The following is a 19,480-nucleotide window of genomic DNA, read 5'->3' as shown; positions in this document are numbered from 1 at the left end:
CACCCCCACCCACTCACCCAGACAAAATGTGTAATTTCATAGGAGAGAATGTGGCCCTGGTCCAGTGGAGGTTGGAGAAATTCACTGAGGTGCCACAAGAAAAGACTGATGAGTGAGGAATCGCCCATTGGAGTTCGGGCAAAACTCTGAAGGGTGGGCATGAGTGAGTCTCCTGAACACCACTGACAACCACTCCATAGGAACAAGAAAGATGAGACCACTGGCCTAGGAAGAAAAATCCCTTCCTCTTGCTCTATCCCTCTAGTGCCCTCTACTGATAAAGCCGATTGTCGTGCCAGCTGGCAAAGGAGGAATGTTTCCAGGGTGCAACTCCAGTATCACAAAGCATGAGAAGAAAGGGTAGATTTACAGCTGAGAAACAATATATTGGTAGCTGGAACACTGGTTAAACAAGCCAGAAGTTTCTTCGTCGCATCAAAGTCTGGAGGTTCCGCAGTGCAGGGCCAATATGGCCTCTGCTCCAGAAAATGCTCCAGGATGCAGTCTTTTTACAACTTGCCCGTCCATTTTTCCGAGGTTGAGGCCTTGTCCTCCTGGCCCAAGGTGGTAGCCAGAGCTCAAACCATCACACACACAGTCTAGACATGGAAGACACGGAAAAGAAAAAGGCACAAAGGATGTAGGAGAAAAAGTTTCCCAGGAGACGCCATTTGCCACTTTGGCTTTATCTTATTGGTCACGGGGCCACAGATAGCTATATGGAGTCTGGGGGATATTTCTTCTGGAAGGCCTGGAACTGAAAATCAGAGGTTCCATTATTATGGAAGAAGTGAGAGAAGGTATTGGTGGACAATAAGCAATTTCTGCCATGATAGACTAAACTTGCTAGACCTTTATGAAGAAAATTTAGTCAAAATGATGATAAGTTCATTTCCATTATTGAACATTAGCCAGATACACAAGGTAAGTTCTTAGAGTAAAATCTGGTAGAATGTTAGAACTGGAAGGAACCATTGGGATTATTTATTCTAAGTTTTTCACGTTTCCTGTGAGAACCCTGAGGGCCTGGGAGGGGCAGTAACTTGTCCAAGGTCACACGGACAGCTACCGGCAGCTGTGGCCTGGAGGTGGGTGCCAGGTCTCTCTACCCTCTGCCCAGCGTATCTTTCTTTCCAATCTCTGCACTACTTGGGGTCTCCAGGGGGCCTTTGTCTTCAGAATGAATCCTGCATAATTGTGCTGGTAACTTGTGGCTCTATGCAAGATCATTCCACAGTGGAGATATTAGGGCTTATGAGATATGCCTGGTCCTGGAATCAGGCACATAAGATACAAAATTATAGCCCAAGAAGCTCTGGCTTTAAGGACCTAAACTGCACCCTTCTCTCCAATACTGAGTGGAGGCCTGTGAGCTCAGGCTGTGGGAACATAGCAAGTGTGAGACAGCAGTGGGTCACATTCTGCTGGAATTAAGCGGTGAAAAGTGTTCTCTTAGGCCAAAGTAGCCAATCACCTTACTAGTCTGAATGCCACTGTCCTGTTTAGCTACGGAAATAACATAACGGAAGGATTTTCTTAGCACAGCGATGTGAGGCAGGGTCCCAGCAGGAAACAGACTTTACCCTAGATGTTTCGAGTGAAGAGACCTTCATGAAGAGACTACTTACGGAGGCAGGGTTAAGGAACAAAGAAAAGCATGAGGCACCCAGAGGCGAGTAAGCCACCCCTGTGGCTGAAGGGACAGGGAAGGAGCAGTGCTGTTGGAGCTGGAACCGAGCAGGAGGGGAAGTGGCCGAGGGATGCACCTGCTATGAGAGACAGCACCAAAGGAGGGAAAAAGATGGGAAGAAAGGCCTGTGTCTCTCGCTCCCCTTCCATCTCATCTGCCAGGGTTCCTCCTGCTTGAGTACCACAAGAAGCCAGAGAACAGGGGTCGTGGCGGATGCAGTCCATAGGATCAGCCTTCCCGGGCACAGAGCAGGGCAGAGAGGGTGGAGAGGAAGTACAGAAAGAATAATTTTAATCACAGCTCAGGCCTTGCTGCAGATATTCTTTCACATGGATGGGAATACTTTTAGTATCTTTAAAAATACATATGTAAATGGCCAATGTGTGGCACTCTGATGCCACTCCTCCCCCACGCCAAAGGCAGACATGGCTAATGGATCATGGAGCTCTTTTCTATGGGTCCAAGAAGTCACCTCACAGCGCTCAAAGAAACATCACCAACTGAGTGGGCATGGTACGTAAGATGAGACCTATTTTGAGCTATAAAGACTTAGATAACCTTGCAAGTATGGCCTACCTGCCTGCTCTTGCCAATCTAGTGGGTAATCCTTTCTTTCTGGGAAATAGCTGCATGGGTATTTCTTAAGCCAAGTGAGTCCTGCTTGGAAAGCCAAGATGTGGCGTGGCTCTGATATGCACTGATACAGCCATATTGTGATGTAGATGAAGAGGTGAGGTGGGAGGCCATATCTGCCTTGAGCAAGGCGGTCACCAGCCCAGGCACTAGGAGGACTCCCTTGGCTCATCTGTAAAATAGGATGGTGTCACCCAAGGCAGAACTCTCTTGAGTTGTAATCAGCAGCTTTCAGAGCCCAGTTGCTCTGTCATAGCCGGCTGTATGTGGTGCTCTCCTCGGTCCTGACTGATCTTTAACGTGGAGTCCTCTGGATTCTAAGGCCTTGCTGTGTTTCTGGTGTGCAGTCTCAGACTGCTGAGTTCAGACCGTAAGTGGCTTTGAGTAGGAAACCCTTAGCTAGAGCAAATGAATAATAGGTTATGAACGTTGCCAGCATGGTGTAGGGTGTCATGGCACATAGGCCCCAGCTCATGTGCCATTTCTATGAATTTGTGCTGGCCCTCTGCAGCACTGTGTTGGGATGGACTTGGAGGCAGTGTCCATGTTTGATAGACAGGAGGACCGTGATTAGGGATATCGCCGTGGGTGGAGGGGAACACGTGCCTGTCTCATATTTGCCATCCCTGGTGTAGGGAAAGAGCACCTATTTCGAGCACATCATTTAACCTTCCTGGACCTCAGTTTCCTCACCAGGAAAAGAAGGACATTGCTTAGATGACTTTTAAACTCTCTCCAGCTTAGGAATTCCAGGATTCAGACTAGTTTATAAAGAATGTGAAACTTGCCACAAATCTGATCCAATTAAAGTATTTCCAGCTCCCCACTCCTTTCTGCCATATGTTGAGTAACTAAGCTATCTGTCCCTTGCGATGGCCATTTCCCCAGGCTGGAGCAGCTGGAGACCCTGAGACAGGAGACTCCCATACTAAACAGACCTTACTCTTTAATCTCAACCAAAAGATCCAGGAGGCGTGATTCACATCTCGCCCCGCTTCCTCTCCTCTGTCCTCCGAGAGCCCGAACCTCTCCCCTCGTGCTCTGCAAACGCGCCTGAATGCAGAGTCCTGAAATTTAGGTTCATGGTTTCAAAGTTCATGGTCCTGAGAATAAACAAAAAAAACTATTGTGGTTGCATAGAGCTGTGGACCCCATTAACACCGCCCCATGAATATTTATAGTGTGAAACTACAAAAGAACATAGAGGCCATATTGTATTTCCTAGAACTTTCTTTCCATGGGGTCCTTTCTCTGTGGGTCACTTTAATGTAAGCTTTGCTTATTTAGTTGCACACTTTAAGCCGATTAACTTTTTACTAAAAAAAAAAAAAAAAATACCCCTCCCTGTTTGTTTGTACATACACTCCCTTGACAAAGATTCACAGAAAACTGCTTTAAACCTGTTCAATCCCTCTGCTGGAAACTTGGAGTGAACTAAATGTGTCTCTGGGTAGGATTTCCCTGTAACTGTTCTTCCGCCTCTGGCCTTGTTTCCCGGGGGGAATTCCGATGGTTATAGAATGCGTCGTATTTAGTTCCTCTGAAAATCTCGGCTTCTCTCTAGGCGACCCTTACGGAGCACTAGCGAGATCCTTCCTTCGTGGCTTGTCATTGGGATGGCAAAGGGCAGGCCCTGGGTGGGTAGATACCCTCTATTTCTCAAACAGAAATTGTAGGGAAATCAAACATCAGAGCTGGAGGACCTCAGAGGCCGCAGACTCTACTGGTCTCCAGACTTCGGTGAGCATGAGTCACCTGTGTGGGGGCGGGGCATGAATTTAAAATGCACATTCCTGGGTTCTGTCTCTGGAGATTCTGATTTCATCAGGTCTGGGTTGGAGCTTGGGGATCATCACAGCAAGACACTCCTTAGACATTTGGAACCCAAGTGGTTTGTGGACCATGACTTGGGAAGCACTGAGCCGGTTCAGCTGTCTCCTTGTACGGGTGAAGAAAATGCCACCAGAGGGGAAAATTGTCTGTCCAATGTCACACACAGCATCCACGCTCCCTCTTCCTCAATACAGCTGAAGCCTGTGGCTCCATAGTGCTTTAATCTGGGCTGTCGTGTCCTGAGATGCAGCTTTACTGTGGAATATTTGTGATGAGGTCCATACGAGGGAAGCTGATTGAAATATAAACCACCTCTCAGCACAGGCCCAAGTTGAAAGTGTAGATGTGAAGGTGAGGCCATAGCCTGGTTGAGGGAGGGGAGAGAAGAGAAGTGGAGGTAAGTACCTGTTGGAGGTCATTCTCGTGGGAGAGATCAAGGTCTCCGTGGGTTTTGGCGTGAGACCCAGGGTGGGGCCTGTTGCCAGGATAGACTGGGAAATAGTTGGAGGTATCCTCAAGCAATGTCAGCCTCCGCCCCCCACCTGTCCTCCTACCTTCTGGGTGCCAGGAAACAGAGTCCTGGGGAGAGTGTGGTTGGTGACAGAGGGTGACGGCAGAGTCAAAGGGGTCTCCCTCTGACTGGCTGGGCTTCTGCCTGGCTCACAGGCTTCCCAGCTCTGCGACCCCCAAACCAAGGGCCACTTAACACCCCCAGGATCCCCCCAACCAGACTTTCAGAATCTGGGGTAGGAAAGGGTGTTCGGGACCCCCTGGCCATCCCCTCCTGCACTCTGACCCCTCCAAGCACCCTTGCGAGTAGCTCCTCTGGGAACAGAGCTGACCATGAGATCAGCCCCCACCTGGAGTCCCAATTAGAGAAACTGGGTCCTGTGCCAGGCAGTGAACTGAGCTCCAAGTTTAGAGCCAAAAGGTCTGATTTCAAGCCCCACCCACTTCTCATAGGCTGTAAACGTGGGCTGGTCATTAACTCCCCTAGGTCTTACTTCCCCCATAACACGGGGCTGACCGGTTCTTGCCCTGCTGTCCCCTGTGACTTCAAAGAGGAGCATGCCTTCACTCACTTGTTCATTTATGCAAATGCTCTGCAGGTGCTGAGCTGGGGGCTGGGGTGAGTGGTGGGGACAACAGGTGCAGGGGACTGTGAGGGGCTGTACCAAACTGAGGGACTCCTTGTGGCCTCCCACACCATGGGTGTTCTAACCGCCCCGGGCTCTGCTCCTGGTGTCCGAGCCTTCCCTTGGTTCCTGTGGCCTCACGTTCTACCTTGTTCTTGCTGTCCTTGGCGGTCCACACACATGGGTCCCCTGCGTCAACTGGGCCCCCCCACATGGGGCCCCTTCTGCCCCTGTCCTGACAGCGCCTTGCTGCTTCTCACCACAGTGCCTTTGCTTACACTGCTCCGTCGGTCACATGCCCTTTCCTCTCGTTGCCCACTCGACAGACTTCTGCTCCTCCAGTGTCACCCCCTCTGTGAGGCTTCTCCTGATTGCACCCCCACAACTACATCAGTCACTCCTCTGTAGGCCTCCCTCCCTGAGCAGTGTGGATCATTGCGAGGCAAAGATGGATGGCAGTTGAGAGTGGACTTGAGAGGTGGCCCAGGGCAGATCGCCTTACCTCCTGAGCCTGCTTTTCTCATCTGAAAAATGATGCTGTGTATTGGGTGGAGTTGCCACTGGCAGGGTTAGAGGAGCATAGGAGCTTGGCATCTGGCTGGTGCTCAAGGATGATCAGTCCCTTTCTTTTCAGTGCCTTGCTCCTGGGAGAAGAACTAAAACATCAGATTTGGGAGAAAAAGGGCTGATCCAAGATAAAGGAGGATGCATTGGGAGGGCATGGGTTCTGTGTCACTGGAAGTGTGTGAGAAGAGGCCATTCAGGCATCAGTTGGTGGGTTGGACCCGACGACCAGTAGGGCCCCTCCTAGGCCTCAGAGTCTATAATTCCTGGAGGAATGCTGAGTGGTGCAACAGTCTCCAAAAGGTGTTCCTTAGGACAGGATTCAGTGAAAAGAGATGCCAGGGCAAACCACATTGGGAAAGGCTGCATTCTCTTTCTCTTGGAGACTCGTGATATTTGTTAGGATTGTAAAGCCTCTGAGAAGTCCTGCAGTAAGGGAAGCTGTTTAATGCAACATTTCTTATTAGAATTTAAAACTTTGGGTGGCACCTGGGTGGCTCAGTCAGTGGAGCCCCCGACTTCGGCTCAGGTCATGATCTCACAGTTTGAAGGTTTAAGCCCCGTGTTGGACTCTGTGCTGACAGAGACTGTTCCGAGACTGGAGCTTGCTTTGGATTCTGTCTCCCTCTCTCTCTGCCCCTCCCCTGCTCATGCTCTGTCCCTCTCTCCCAAAAATAAATAAAAATATAAAAAAATTTTTTTTAAATGTAAAACTTTGGGAAGACTTGGCTTTGTTGGCGAGAGTTCTGACTTGGGAATCAGGGAGGCCTCAGTTAACTTAAAACCTCTCTGAAGCCTCTTCCTGCTTGCATGGCCTTGACCGAATCCTAACTCCTCTCTGGGCCTTTATTTGAGGTTGATGTGTAGAATGCATTTGGCCTGGTACCTGAGACAGAGTGCCAAATGCTTCTGTTGTAGATGGGAAAAGGCAGGCAGGACAGGATGCTGTGAGACTCCTCAATGGGAGCCTTTTCCTGCAAGGCAAGGCTGGCTCATGGTCATCTTTTGCAGCCTTGAGGGTCAGGCATACACATGGGATCAGATGGGGAGCATAATATAACTTTACAGATACTCATCACAGTAGTGTGCCGGAGCTGGCTCTCACCTGTAAGCTTGTGAGAACCCATTGTATGCTCCTTTTCCCAATTCCATGTTCTGTAACTCTGAAATCAGCCAGGGTGGGAGTGTTTACACCAGGGAAATCAGCAAATGCGCCAAATCAGGGCTCTCCCCTCCCCTTAGCCAATTGTTAATTATCAGCACATCACTCACTGATCATTAGAAAGTATTTCTTCGAAAGTAGTCTCTTATGTTTGCAAGTTTCTTATATAAAAACTTTAAAATTGTATCTGACTACTTTAAAGATTTCTATTTTTGATTTCTGGAAAGCATTTTTCCTATTGTATTTCATGATCTATTCTTGACATAGTTACTGGCCAGAGCTTCGTAACAAAACACCACCACCTTGTGACAACTCCCTAAATTGCAGGTTGGAGTTCCAGTGGGCTCAGCCAGGACTGGAGTAGATGGTATTTCCACCGATGGGCATTTTAGATGTTTCCTCTGGCCTCTCCATTCAAGTTCAACATTTCTGTGAAAGATTACCCTGCTTGACCTCTTCATTATAGCCAGGACAAGCCTAAGAGAGGTGCAGGGGGGCCTGTGCCCCCAGGGACATGGTTGAGTGAAGCAACCTCTGGTGCCTTGGGTCAGTGCTTCTCAGACTTTAGTGTGCACACGTTCATGGGAATCTTGTTCACATGCAGCTTCTGATTCAGCAGGTCTGGTGTGGACTCTGTGATCTCGTATTTCTGTCGAGCTCCAAGACAACAATGCTGCTGCTCGTCTGCAGATTACACTTAAGAGTAGCCAGAGTTGGTGAGGGAAACTTTCCCCAGATGGTAGGAATCCTCAGAGAGCTTCTCTTAGGAGATGGCCATGGGCCATGTTTTGCCTTTTGGTAAGAATTCAAAAGCTGTGTGTTTTGAATGCATAGACTTAGCTCATTTGCTTCTAACTATTGTTCAGCCAACTTGTTGACTTAATTCTTAAATTTTCATATTAAAAAAATTTTTAATGTTTATTTTTGAGAGAGAGAGAGACAGAGCATGAGCAGGAGAGGGACAGAGAGAGGGGAGACACAGAGTCCGAAGCAGGCTCCAGGCTCTGAGCTGTCAGCACAGAGCCCGACACGGGCCTCGAACTCACAAACTGCAGGATCATGTTATGGGCTGAAGTTGGACGCTTAACCGACTGAGCCACCCAGGCACCCCAATATTTTTTTTATTTATTTGGAATCTATTTGGGTGTATAGTGTAAGGTCCTCAAATAGCTAACCCATTTGTCTATACATAATTCATAGTTTAGTCCCCCTCTTTCCACAAATTTGTGAGATTTCCTTATATATGAATTTTCTTATATAGACTATAGATCACTTCTGGACTATTCCATGTTGCAGGGTTGTTGTAGCTTTAAAACATATTTTGATGTCTGATGAGGCCCGTCCTCCCTTAGTGCTCTTTCTTGACTGTTATCACCTAATTATGCAGATGAACTTTAATACCACCTTATCATAATAAGAAAAACATTGAGACTTTGATTGAAGCATAATAAACCTACACATTAATTTGAAAAAAAATCAACATAGCATGTCTTTCTTTTCATATCAGTCACTTTTTATAGCTTTTAGTAGAATTTTACATTCTTGACATAGTATCACACTTTTGTGTCAAGGTTATTTCTAGAAATGTGGTGCTCTTTGCTATTTTAAATATAATTTATTATTTTATTTATATCATTATATAAAATATTATTTTACATTATTTATATTCGTAAGATAGCCATTAGCCACATGTAGCAATTTAAATTTAAATTAATTGAAATAAAATAAAATGTAAAACTCCGTTCCTCAATTACATTAGCCACATTTCAAGTGCCCAGTAACCACATGTGGTTATTGAAAAGCTCAGATATAAAACTTTTCCACCATTGCAGAAAGTTCTATTGCACAGCTGTATAGTGGTATTGTTGATCCATTGTTGACCCAGTGGTATTGTTGACCTTATGTGTTGTTACAGTATCTTATTTTATTTGGGAACACTTTTCAACTTATTCTTTTAAATTTCTAGGAAGAGCAGTTGCTTTTACCCAAACTTCTGGTTTATTTTCTGCAACAGTATTACCCTGATTCTCTTCCTAAAGATGAAAGATGAAAGATGATTCTCTTCCTAAAGATCTTTCTAAAGATGAAAGCAGGAAGGGCCAATATATCCCTGATGGTTGCTACTCCCACACTCGCCATGGCAGACATCACTAATCAATCACAGCACTCTTCGCTGTTCCCTGAACTATTGCTGTTTTTGAAACTGACACCTTTGTGCCTTGCTCTTCTCTGGTTCCTGAGATGGAATAGGATGCAGTGGCAGGAAAAGAGGTGTCTTCCCCATGTGTGCTCCCCAGGGGAGGGTCTTGATTCCACCTCCTGAGAGTAGTTCTCCAGTCATTCTCCTCCATGGCCTTCTATGGCACCACTCAGGGAGGCCTGTCTTTTCTGTTTCGTTATTCTTATTGCACTATCTGAAGAGGACATCTTTTTCAGCCTACTTCCTTCCCCATAGAAGGTTGGGGGCCCAAGGATCACTAGGGGTCATTTTAAATCTCAAACAGTTGAGGTCTTTTGCAGGCCATACTAGTGGGCGTTTTGGGCACAATACTTTTCTGAAATGTGAGTTGTCTTCCTATTTGATTCAGCTCCACATGCCATAGCCACACCACAGTCATTTCCTAGACATGCCTCTCTATCCGGCGTAATGGCTGGCACCTTGCACTTATGAGGCCTCTGTGAGGGAACCACAGTTTTGGTCTCCTGTACCGAACCATGCTTCTCACACTGAAAGAATGTACTGGGCACCATCTTGACTGGCCCTCGCTATAGAGTTGAGTTCTTTTTTTGTCTCACACAAATTTCTTGATATATTTACATACTGTACAATTACCCATTGTAAGTGTACAATTCAATGATTTTAGTAAGTTCATAGTTGTGCAACCATCACCACCATTAAATTATGGAACATTTCCACCACCTGGAAAAGTTCCCTCATACCCATTTATAGTCAAGTCCCCATCCTGACCCCAACCTTAGCGATCACTTTTCTGACTCTATAAATTAGCCTTTTCTAGACATTCAGGATAAATGGAATCATCTTTTGCATCTAGCTTTTTTCACTTAGCTAGATGTTTTTGAAATTCATACATGTTGTAGCATGTGTCAATAGTTCGTTCTTTTTAATTGCTGAATAGTTTTCCATTTTATATGTATATCACTTTTTGTTGATCTGCTCCACAGGCAATAGACATTTATATTGTTTTCAAGTTTGGAGCCATTGATGAATAAGGTTGCTATAAACATTTGAATTTATGTCTTTGTGTGGACATATGTTTTCATTTCTCTTGGGAAGTTTCCCTAGGAGTAGAATTTCTGGGTCTTTTGATAAGATTATGTTTAAGTTTTTAGGAAATTGCCAAATGATTTTTCTACAGGTAGTATACTATCTTATATTCCACCTAGCAATGGATGAGGGTTCCCATTTCTCTACACCACAAAGCTGAGTTTGAATTAGCCTTTGTTACTCAAAGGCCTTCTCAGTTTTCCTTTCATTGATTAGTAATGAGAATAGGTTGGGTCTTCCTCAATTTCTGCACTCTCCCTATTCCTTTTCATTCCACTATAAATTGCCTAATTCTCTATAAAACTCTTTTCTTTCTTATCAAATGCAGCTAATAGCAACCAAAGCATGCTATTAACATTCTGACTCTCCATCTCTCCACTCAAAGCCATAGTTCATTCAGTTTATCATCTGCCTTCCAAGTTAATGCAGGCAATATTTTTACCAGGTACCTCATCACTGCATAACATACATCACCTCCTTCTAGCCTTAATTAAGTTTCCTTGACATCCACTGCCTTGTGCCCAAACACAATTTATTTTTGTTACAGTAGAACACTACTTCTGATAGCAATTTCTGTATTAGTCAGGATGAAGATTTTGTGCTCTGGTAACAAATAGCCCCAAATCTCAGAGACTTATAAAAATAGCAGTTTTTATCCTCCTTATTCATGCCACGTATCCATCCTGATCAGCCATATCTCTGCTCCACATCATATTTACTCTAGAACCCAGGGTGATAGAGTCACTGCATTCTGGAATGTTGCTTGTCTTTTGGTAAAAGGAAAAGAGGACATGTGAATCATGCACTAACTCTTAAAGCTTCCTCTCACATTTAATTAGTCAGAGCAGGTGAAGTGGCCAGTCCTAACATTAATGGGACAGAGACAGATAATCTTCCCCAGGGAAAGGCAGCAAATATTGTGAATAGTAGTATCATTTACCACATTATGCTTTTTTTTTTTTTTAAATATCCTGGAGACTCTGGCAAAGAAAGAAACAGCTGCCTCTATGTGGTAGTTTTGCCCAGAGCTGCTCACAGCTAGAGTAAGACAGGGTGTCCTTTCAAAATACCTTATAGACCTAGGCCTTTGATCTTCATGGTGGTTGGCCCTGGCCCTGTGGCTTTGATACACAGAATTATTATATGTTATTCCTCTGTCTCTACCAGCCCCATGTGTTAGGTTCACGGAAAGATCTGATTAGATGGACTGTCATTTCTAGGGGGTGCCTGCGTGGCTCAGTTGGTTAAGGGTCTGACTATCGATTTCTGCTCAGGTCATGATCTCATGGTTCATGAGATCAAGCCCCATGTCAGGCTCACATTAACAGCGTGGAGCCTGCTTGAGATTCTCTCTCTCTCTCTCTCTCTCTCTCTCTCTCTCTCTCTGCCTGTTCACTCCTGTTCACTCTCTCTCTCTCTCTAAATAAATAAATAAACATTAAAAAAATACTTTACAGACCTAGGCCTTTTATCTTCAAGGTGGTTGACCCCAGTCCTAGGACTTTATTACACAAAATTATTACATGTCATTCCTCTGTCTCTGCCAGCCCTATGTGTTGGGTTCAGGGAGAAATTTGATTGGACGGACTTTCATTTCTAGAGTTTTCCATCCAACGTCCAATGTCCTCTGAAACATTCATAAATCCATTTTTTTCTTGATCTCCAGCTTAAATGGACCCATTTATGTTTTTTTTTCTTCCCAGCTGTCTTTTGGGGAGACATTGCCTTGGACGAAGAGGACCTGAAGTTATTTCATATTGACAAAGCCAGAGACTGGATCAAGCAGTCAGTAGAGGAAGGGGGACATAGCACAGGTAAGTACTGTGTCCCCTACTTCTCTTTCTCTGGGGAGAGGGGTCAGGGACTCCAGCAAGGGTAGATGTGGACCATGAGACATCAGTATCTGACCTGTCAGTCCCATGCACACCTGTTTGTGGAAAACCAGAGGGACGCTCTTTCTGCCCTACAGGCTATGGAGCCAGAGCCTCCGATCTGCTGATCCTTGTAAGAGAACATCCATTTGCCTCTTTATCTGAAGGTTCAGACTCCAGCTCAGAGGGTTCAGACTTGAGCTCAGTGTGGCTTCTCAGGACTTTGGCCTCAGGGTCCAGCACTTCCCAGACTGGAGAGAATTACTGCATGGGCTCCATTTAGGGCATGTTTGTTGATGATGCTCCTAATGCTTAGCACTGGGGGGGAGATGTTTGCCCATGGGGTGCTGTGCTCTTCTTTTGCAGACAAACCAGGAAATACGATGGGGCTTCTGACGTTGGTACTCTTCTCCCTCCTTGCCTCCACCTTGGGGTGAATAGTAGGGGGACTCTGTCTTGAGTTCTCAGTCGCCTGCCCACTGGGCTCAGATGCCTCAGCTCTGGGGAATCCCCATTCTGAAAAGCAGCAGAAGGGGAGGCTGTGCTGTGAGGCTGATGGGCCGGTGTGGCTCACGATGGCTTGCTATTTGGTGACCAGGGCTCACACGTGCCTGTTGCCAAACGACCTCTGCTACTTGCAGCCCCTCCTCCCACCCTCTTTCCTTTCTCTTGAGACTTTTTAACACTTACTGTGGTAAGAACCAAGGGGTTTACTCTCTTGACAAATTTTTAAGTGTACAAACTGTATTATAAACTATGGGCCCAGTGTGGTATGGCAGATCTTCAGAACTTACTTATCTTGTATAACTGAAGCTTTGTACCCTTTTCGGGAGGCACCTGTCATGGCCAAATGCAGTGCTGGAAAAAGACGAGTAAGATGTGACTCCTGCCTTCAAGGAAACCATTCATGCCAGGCAGACAGGGTTTAGACTTGGACAAGCTGTCCAACATCTCCAAGGCTCAGTTTTCCCATCTGCAAAATGGGGATGAAACCGGCACTCACTCCACAGGGGGTTGGGAGGATGGAGTCCAGGGTAATGCACCAGCCTGGTGCCTGGCACATAGCAAGTTCTCAGGCAATGGCAGATATGATCACTGAGGTGCTCCCAGTCTAGTGGAATGAGGCTGTCAGATAAATAGATGAAGGGCGGTTCCTCACGGCAAGTGCTCTGACGAACGAAGAGCAGTGGGAAGAGACAAGAGTGAGGGGAAGAAGCCTACCCAGCTGAGCCGGGAAAGGCATTGTGGGAATGGGAACTCTTGCATTATGTCTTGAAGGATGAGTATGAGTTCCTGAAGTCAAGAATTGAAAAGAGACATTTCGGGCAGTGGGGAAGCCATGTGGGGAGTATGAGAGGGCTTATCTCTACTCTGGGAACAGCAGTAAGGTGTGAGTCCCTGAAGGGTGGCTCTTTGGGGTAGGCTGTGGTAGACAGATGCACCTGGAAAGGGTGGCCAGGGTAAATGGTGAGGATGCCTGTCAGAGGGGTGGGTAGAAATGTGCCCAGAGTAAGGGGGCAACTCCCATGGCTCAAATATGAGCAACTACTGGGACTGGCCAAGTCCAAGCTCCTGTCAGGAGCTGGGGGAGGAGGGGACCCAGGCTCCCCATCTGTTTGAATTTTAAATGGACTTTTACAAACCAAATTATTTTTCACACCAATATACACAACCTTAATCAGACTCTCACATCTCCAAAATTCTACCACTGCAACTAACCAGTTCTTACCTGGAGGCCTAGAGAAGTTGACCTCATTGTCATCTCTGTGTGGTTAAAATTTTTTAAACTTCTTTTTGCAATATTGCTTAAAAATAGTAAATTCACATGTTTCAAATACACAGGATTGTGAACTTTTACATATGTCCACATAAACGCCACCCAGACCAAGGCATGGAACATTTCCAGAACCATGGACGCTCCCTCATGCCCCCTCCCAGTCAGTACCCATCCCACTCTCCTGGCCTCTGTCACACGGACTTATTGTACCTGCATAAATAGAGTCACACAGCATGCGTTGTTTGTGTCTGTCTTATTTCACTCAGCTTTTTGACCTTGTTGCGTGAAGCAGTTTGTCTCTCGTTGTTGCGTGTGGTATTCTCTTGTGTGACCGAATGCTAGTGAAGCCATCCTTCTGTCGACAGACATTTAGACAGGTCACAGTTCTGGGCTGTGATCCGTAAAGCTGCTGCTGACATTCTTAGACATATGTTAGGATGGACGCAAGCACTGGTACCCACGGGGCAAGCACAAGTGGGATTGCTGGGTCTCGTGGTACGTAAGCTTTAGTAGATACCGTCTGTTTTCCAAAGTGCTTGCACCAATGCACACTCTGTGTGGTACATACTGACTTGGAAAGTAGGAGCGGTGACCATGCAAGATCCAGGAGGACCCTGGAGCTGGAGCTGTTTGGCTTGGGGACCCTTCTCACACACTCTGGGCCAGCACAGCAGTTACTTGATGCTTGTCCACGAACACAAGTGCTCAAGGTCACCCCTATCTGTGATCCTCTGTGGTCCTGGGGGGACCTGCTATGGCACAGCGTGGGGGTCCAGCCTTGGCAGATGTGAGTGGGAGACCCCAGAGAGAGTCCGGGAGTGGCCAGCCACCATGTGGGCCAGCTCCTGGAGAGTTGCCTGCCTGGAAGGTTGCCTACGATGCTCAGTGCAGGGAAGCCTGGAAGCCCTGCCTTCACCTCTCTCACAGCACTCCCCAAGGCCAGCATGGTCAGCCTCCTGGTCTAAGAACTTGGATCTTCTCTTTCCTTCTTCCCTGTGAACTCAGAGAAGTAGAGTCCACGTCAAATTTGCCTTCAGATCCCTCGAAGGTGGCCCAGTCCCTTGTACCTAGAAGGCACTGGTCAACATGGGTGAGAGAGGAAGAAGGAAGAGGCCTGTGGAGATCAGCAGATCCTGGAACCATCTCCTAGGGGCTTAGACGATCAAGAGCTCCAATAGGGCTTTGCTTCCAGACAGATGGTTAAAGCATCGACTACAGTCATGGGCTTTGGGGTCAGACCATCTGGGCTTGGATTTTTGAGCTGGGTCTCAGTTTCTTCATCTATAAAATAGGAATAGTAATGCTGCAAGGACAAAAAGAATATGTATGAAGTGCTTAGCACAGTGCCTGGCTAATAATAAGAGCTCAATAAATATCAAATCTGCCACCTCTTCATTATTAGTAGGAATAGTATTTACAGAAAGCCCACTGATCTGGAGGGTGTAGGGCTAAAACGGAGAGTGGGGAAACTTTGCAATGTACCGGAGGGAACTTGCAGCTTGGGTTTGAGGCCTTTGAAACATGTACCTACCTAGTGTTTCCTCCTTCCCAAGCTTGGAATTTTTTTTTTTTTTCCTGTGTGTTTTTATGGGAAAGTGATTTTTATCCTGATCACTTTTCTCTGCGGGCCAATAGTACTTTGCAACTCTCTAGAATAGTTGTTTTATTTTCAGAATGGGAATACTTTTTATTGTTTTTGCTGATTAAACCAATACTGCCAGTTGTTTGGGAAAAAAAAAAAAGTCCAATAGCTCAAAATTATAGAAAATAGAAAGTAAAAATCTCCTGTTCTCTCAGCTCCGGGGATCCGTGCTGTTATCAGTTTGCTGGATTACTTCCAGCCTTGCCAGGCTCAGGCCATGGGCATATAGGTATTTTTAAAACATAGAAAGGATTTTTCTCAACACCGTCTTGTGCAGCCTGTGTATTTCATTTAACACCACCTCATAGACATCTTTTCATGCGGTACATTGTGGTCTAATCACATTTAATGTGCAACTCTGCCACAATTCATCAAGCTAATCCTGTACAGATGGGCATGAAGATTGTTTCCCTCTTTTTTCTGGTAATTTTTTCCTATTAGAAACAATGAGGCTGTGAACAACTTTGTGCATAGATCCTTAAACATTTGCTTTGATTAAAAAACTAACTAAATAAAAAGGAACCACACTTTCACTCCGTCTTCCTGCTTCCAAATGTGCAAAAAGATGTATTCTTAGATTTAGGTTATTTCATTTCCAAGCTTTGGTTAGTGTTCCTGTGTTTTAGGGGAGGGAAGGAGTTTTGAGGGGAGGGGGCGCTGAATCCCTGGAGGGGATCAGAGCAGGGAGGGTTCAGAACCTTGCAGTGTAACCCCAGAAGGCTTCTTTCCCTGATTCATCCTGTGAGTTTGGAGCTGTTCTCTTGGCTACAGAATGAAACCGTATCTTTGCCCTAGAAGTGACCAAGTTGGCCTCATTCTCTAGATGTGCCCAGTGTCCTAAATTCAGTGAGTGGCAGAACCGGGGTCGGAACCAGGCTTCCCGACTCCCAGGCCAGGGAGTCCTCCCCTGTACCTCCAGGCGTCCTCCCCTGCACCCACCTGTCGGCCGTGTTGCCAGTCAGAAGGAACAGAGAGCAGCAGAGGTGCATATAATCAATCATTCCTTTGCCATCACTTGGAAGGTAGGCTGGAGCCTCTATGCGCCAAAGGGTGAGCAAAGACCTTGTGCCTGGGTTGGTTTAGGAGCCCAATGAGAGTGCTGCACTGGCCACAGAAGAGAGCTGCTGAGGACCCTGGGACCCCCAGCCGGGAGCCCCCTCGCTGTTTGCTTAAAGCAGTCAGTCCCCCTGCCTCTAGTCCCTCCTTCTCCATCCTGCTTCCAGGTGATCTTCCTGGCCCTGACCTTGCAACCACCAAACAAGGGTCCCCCAAACTCATGTCTACGTGGAATCTCAGAATGTGACCTTATTTGGAAACAGAGGACTTGCAGACGTAATTAATTAAGGGTCTTGGGATGAGAGCTAAATGCAGTGACTGGCGTCTTTAGAAGAGGAGGGGAGCACACAGACGCAGAGGAGGCCGTGTGAAGAGGACCGCAGAGACCGGAGTGAAGCATCTACAGGCCAGGGAGCACCACAGAGCTGTCACCCGTTAGCCAGAGGCGAGGCAGGATTCTTCCCTAGAGCCTGCAGAGGGAGCATGGCTCGGCCAACACCTTGCCTTCAGGCTTCTAGCCTCCGGGACTGGGAGGGAATGGATTTCTGCTGTCTTAAGCCACACACTTTGTGGTAGTTTGTTACAGCAGGCCCAGGAAATTAACACAACTGCGGTGCTGAAGACCCTTCGTGGCTCCCCGTCACCCAGCAGAAACATTCCTTAGTCTGACCTTCGTCTGGGCCCTCCACACTCTGTCTACCACCTGTGTGTCCAGCCCCCTTCCCTCTCCTTGTCCTCCAGCCAAACATAATGACATTGTCTGCACAAGCCCCCGGTTTCCCTCCTTTCAGCCTTCTGTCCCAGCTATGCCCTCTACCCCACGTCCCCATTCTGCAGAAAAAGAAAGGAAGGCCCCGAGAAAGCCAGTGACTCCTCCAGGGCCCTCCAACTGGTGTGCTTTCGCGACTCGGCATGGCCGCCAGTTTGGGAGGCCACCTGGGTTGACAGTGCTGTTAAAATCAGCCCGTGTTGTGCTTGGGATTGAAAGAGCTCTATTTTCTCGCCGTTTTCAGACAGGCCCCTGCCCCTGCCACGGGAGCTGCTGGAGGAAGCGGCAGCAGCATCTTGGATGTGTGCGGGGCAAGGAGGCAAGAGTGCATTCTGCAGGGAGAGAAAGTCCTTCTGTGTGCATTTCATTTGCAGAAAGAAGAATGGGAGCTCTGAGCAGGCATGGGCCAAGCTGTTCCATGAATGGGACCCTTGAATTAACATTGCAGAGTTTCCTAAAGCTGCTAATCGGATTAGCTGTGTACTGAAGGAAGTACTTAGCGGGACACACACACTCTCCGGCCCTCCTGCATCTTCTTCCATGTGATGGTGCAAGCCTGATGGCCCCGTTTCTGAGTTCCGAGACACCTCTTCTGCTAACCACACAAGGTGGAGGGCAGTGTGGTCGATGTTTTGGACTTTTATTTGTTTGTATGTTCCCAGGGAGCCAGTGTTGCGCATTCTCATCTTCACAAATATCTGGGAACCTGGAGAGGAAGTATCGCCTTGCATTATCTCCATCCGGATAGTGGATCTGATTTCTTGGTCTTTGTAAGGAGGACTCGGAAAGGGGAAATGGTTGTGATGACTTATTGGCTCTGATGGAAGCTGATGTTCCCGCCTTGTCTATTCTGAGCCACTGGGCCATGTCCAGCTCTATTTAAGAAACCATCCTTCCTCTAAATCCTCGGTTCCTAACCCCCTGCCATCTGTGTGAGTGTCTGCATGAGCCCAGCAGTTTGAGCCCCTGACTTCAAAAGAATGAAACAGCAGGAGTGAAACATGGGTTTGGATAACTTGCCTCCCCTCTCTGGGCCTCCTCTCTGAACCCTGAGGGCCCACCCACCTGGCAGACCCTTCAGCTCCTAGACTTAGTGGTACATGTTACCGTACCATAGATTTAAACTCTGGTGTTTCAGGCCAGAGAAAAGAGGGGGTGCAAAGGCCATTGGGCATCGAGAGGCACAATTAGGCATCCAAGGCTAATGCATACCCATGAGATGCCCACATGTACTCTGAGGCTTTCTGGGCTCATAGAGTTTCTGGGTTCATAGGGTTTCTTTCTCTCCTTGCCTTCCAAGGTTTGAAGCTCTCAAAGGAGACCCAATATGTCTCTATTCCCAACACATTTTTAGCTTCGAGGCTCTTGAGAGAGCTTGTGGGTGGGGTTGTTTTAAGCAGCCCCATCGAGAGGCTGTGATTTTCAGCCTCCATTCCTGTGGAGACATTTCCTAAACTTTGTAGACATGGCTTCACCATCTCATTGATTTCCTTTATTGGAGGTGGGAGTGTCCAGATAAGAAGTGGGGCAGTGGGTGGCTCCCTGTGACATCTTGTAGAGGAGACAATATTCTGAGTAATGGATGAATGCCAGGTTAAACTCTTGCTGGGGCAGTGAATTGGATTCAAGTCTGTCTCCTAGCATCGTGCAATGCCAAATGCTGTCTTAGCAAAATCTGGTGGCCTCTGCTCCTGATGCCACTACTGACTTAGAAAGCTGAAGAGGGACAAGAGGCTGTCAGGGAGCAATCTTTTTTTTATTACTTTTTTATTTTTTTAATTTACATCCAAATTAGTTAGCATCTAGTGCACCAATGATTTCAGGAGTAGATTCCTTAGTGCCCCTTACCCATTTAGCCCATCCCCCTTCCCACAACCCCTCCAGTAACCTTCTGTTTGTTCTCCATATTTATGAGTCTCTTATGTTTTGTCCCCCTCCCTGTTTTTATATTATTTTTGTTTCCCTTCCTTTATGTTCGTCTGTTTTGTCTCTTAAAGTCCTCATATGAGTGAAGTCATATGATATTTGTTTCTCTGACTAATTTCACTTAGCATAATACCC

The 19,480-nt window shown here is 46.8% G+C and overlaps 1 protein-coding gene across 1 annotated transcript in view; it reads left to right on the top strand.

Moving 5' to 3' along the window:
* TLL2 (tolloid like 2) overlaps positions 1-19,480 on the top strand; it is a 123,026-nt gene that overhangs the window by 12,954 nt on the left and 90,592 nt on the right. The window contains exon 2 of the mRNA XM_043597120.1: positions 12,008-12,118. Coding sequence (XP_043453055.1) covers positions 12,008-12,118 — 111 coding nt within the window. The remainder of the gene's footprint in view (positions 1-12,007; positions 12,119-19,480) is intronic.

This window comes from Prionailurus bengalensis, chromosome D2, assembly GCF_016509475.1.
Source record: "Prionailurus bengalensis isolate Pbe53 chromosome D2, Fcat_Pben_1.1_paternal_pri, whole genome shotgun sequence".
Lineage (NCBI taxonomy): Eukaryota > Metazoa > Chordata > Mammalia > Carnivora > Felidae > Prionailurus > Prionailurus bengalensis.
The sequence above is the reverse complement of the archived record's forward strand: the minus strand, read 5'-3'. Positions and strand labels throughout refer to the sequence as shown.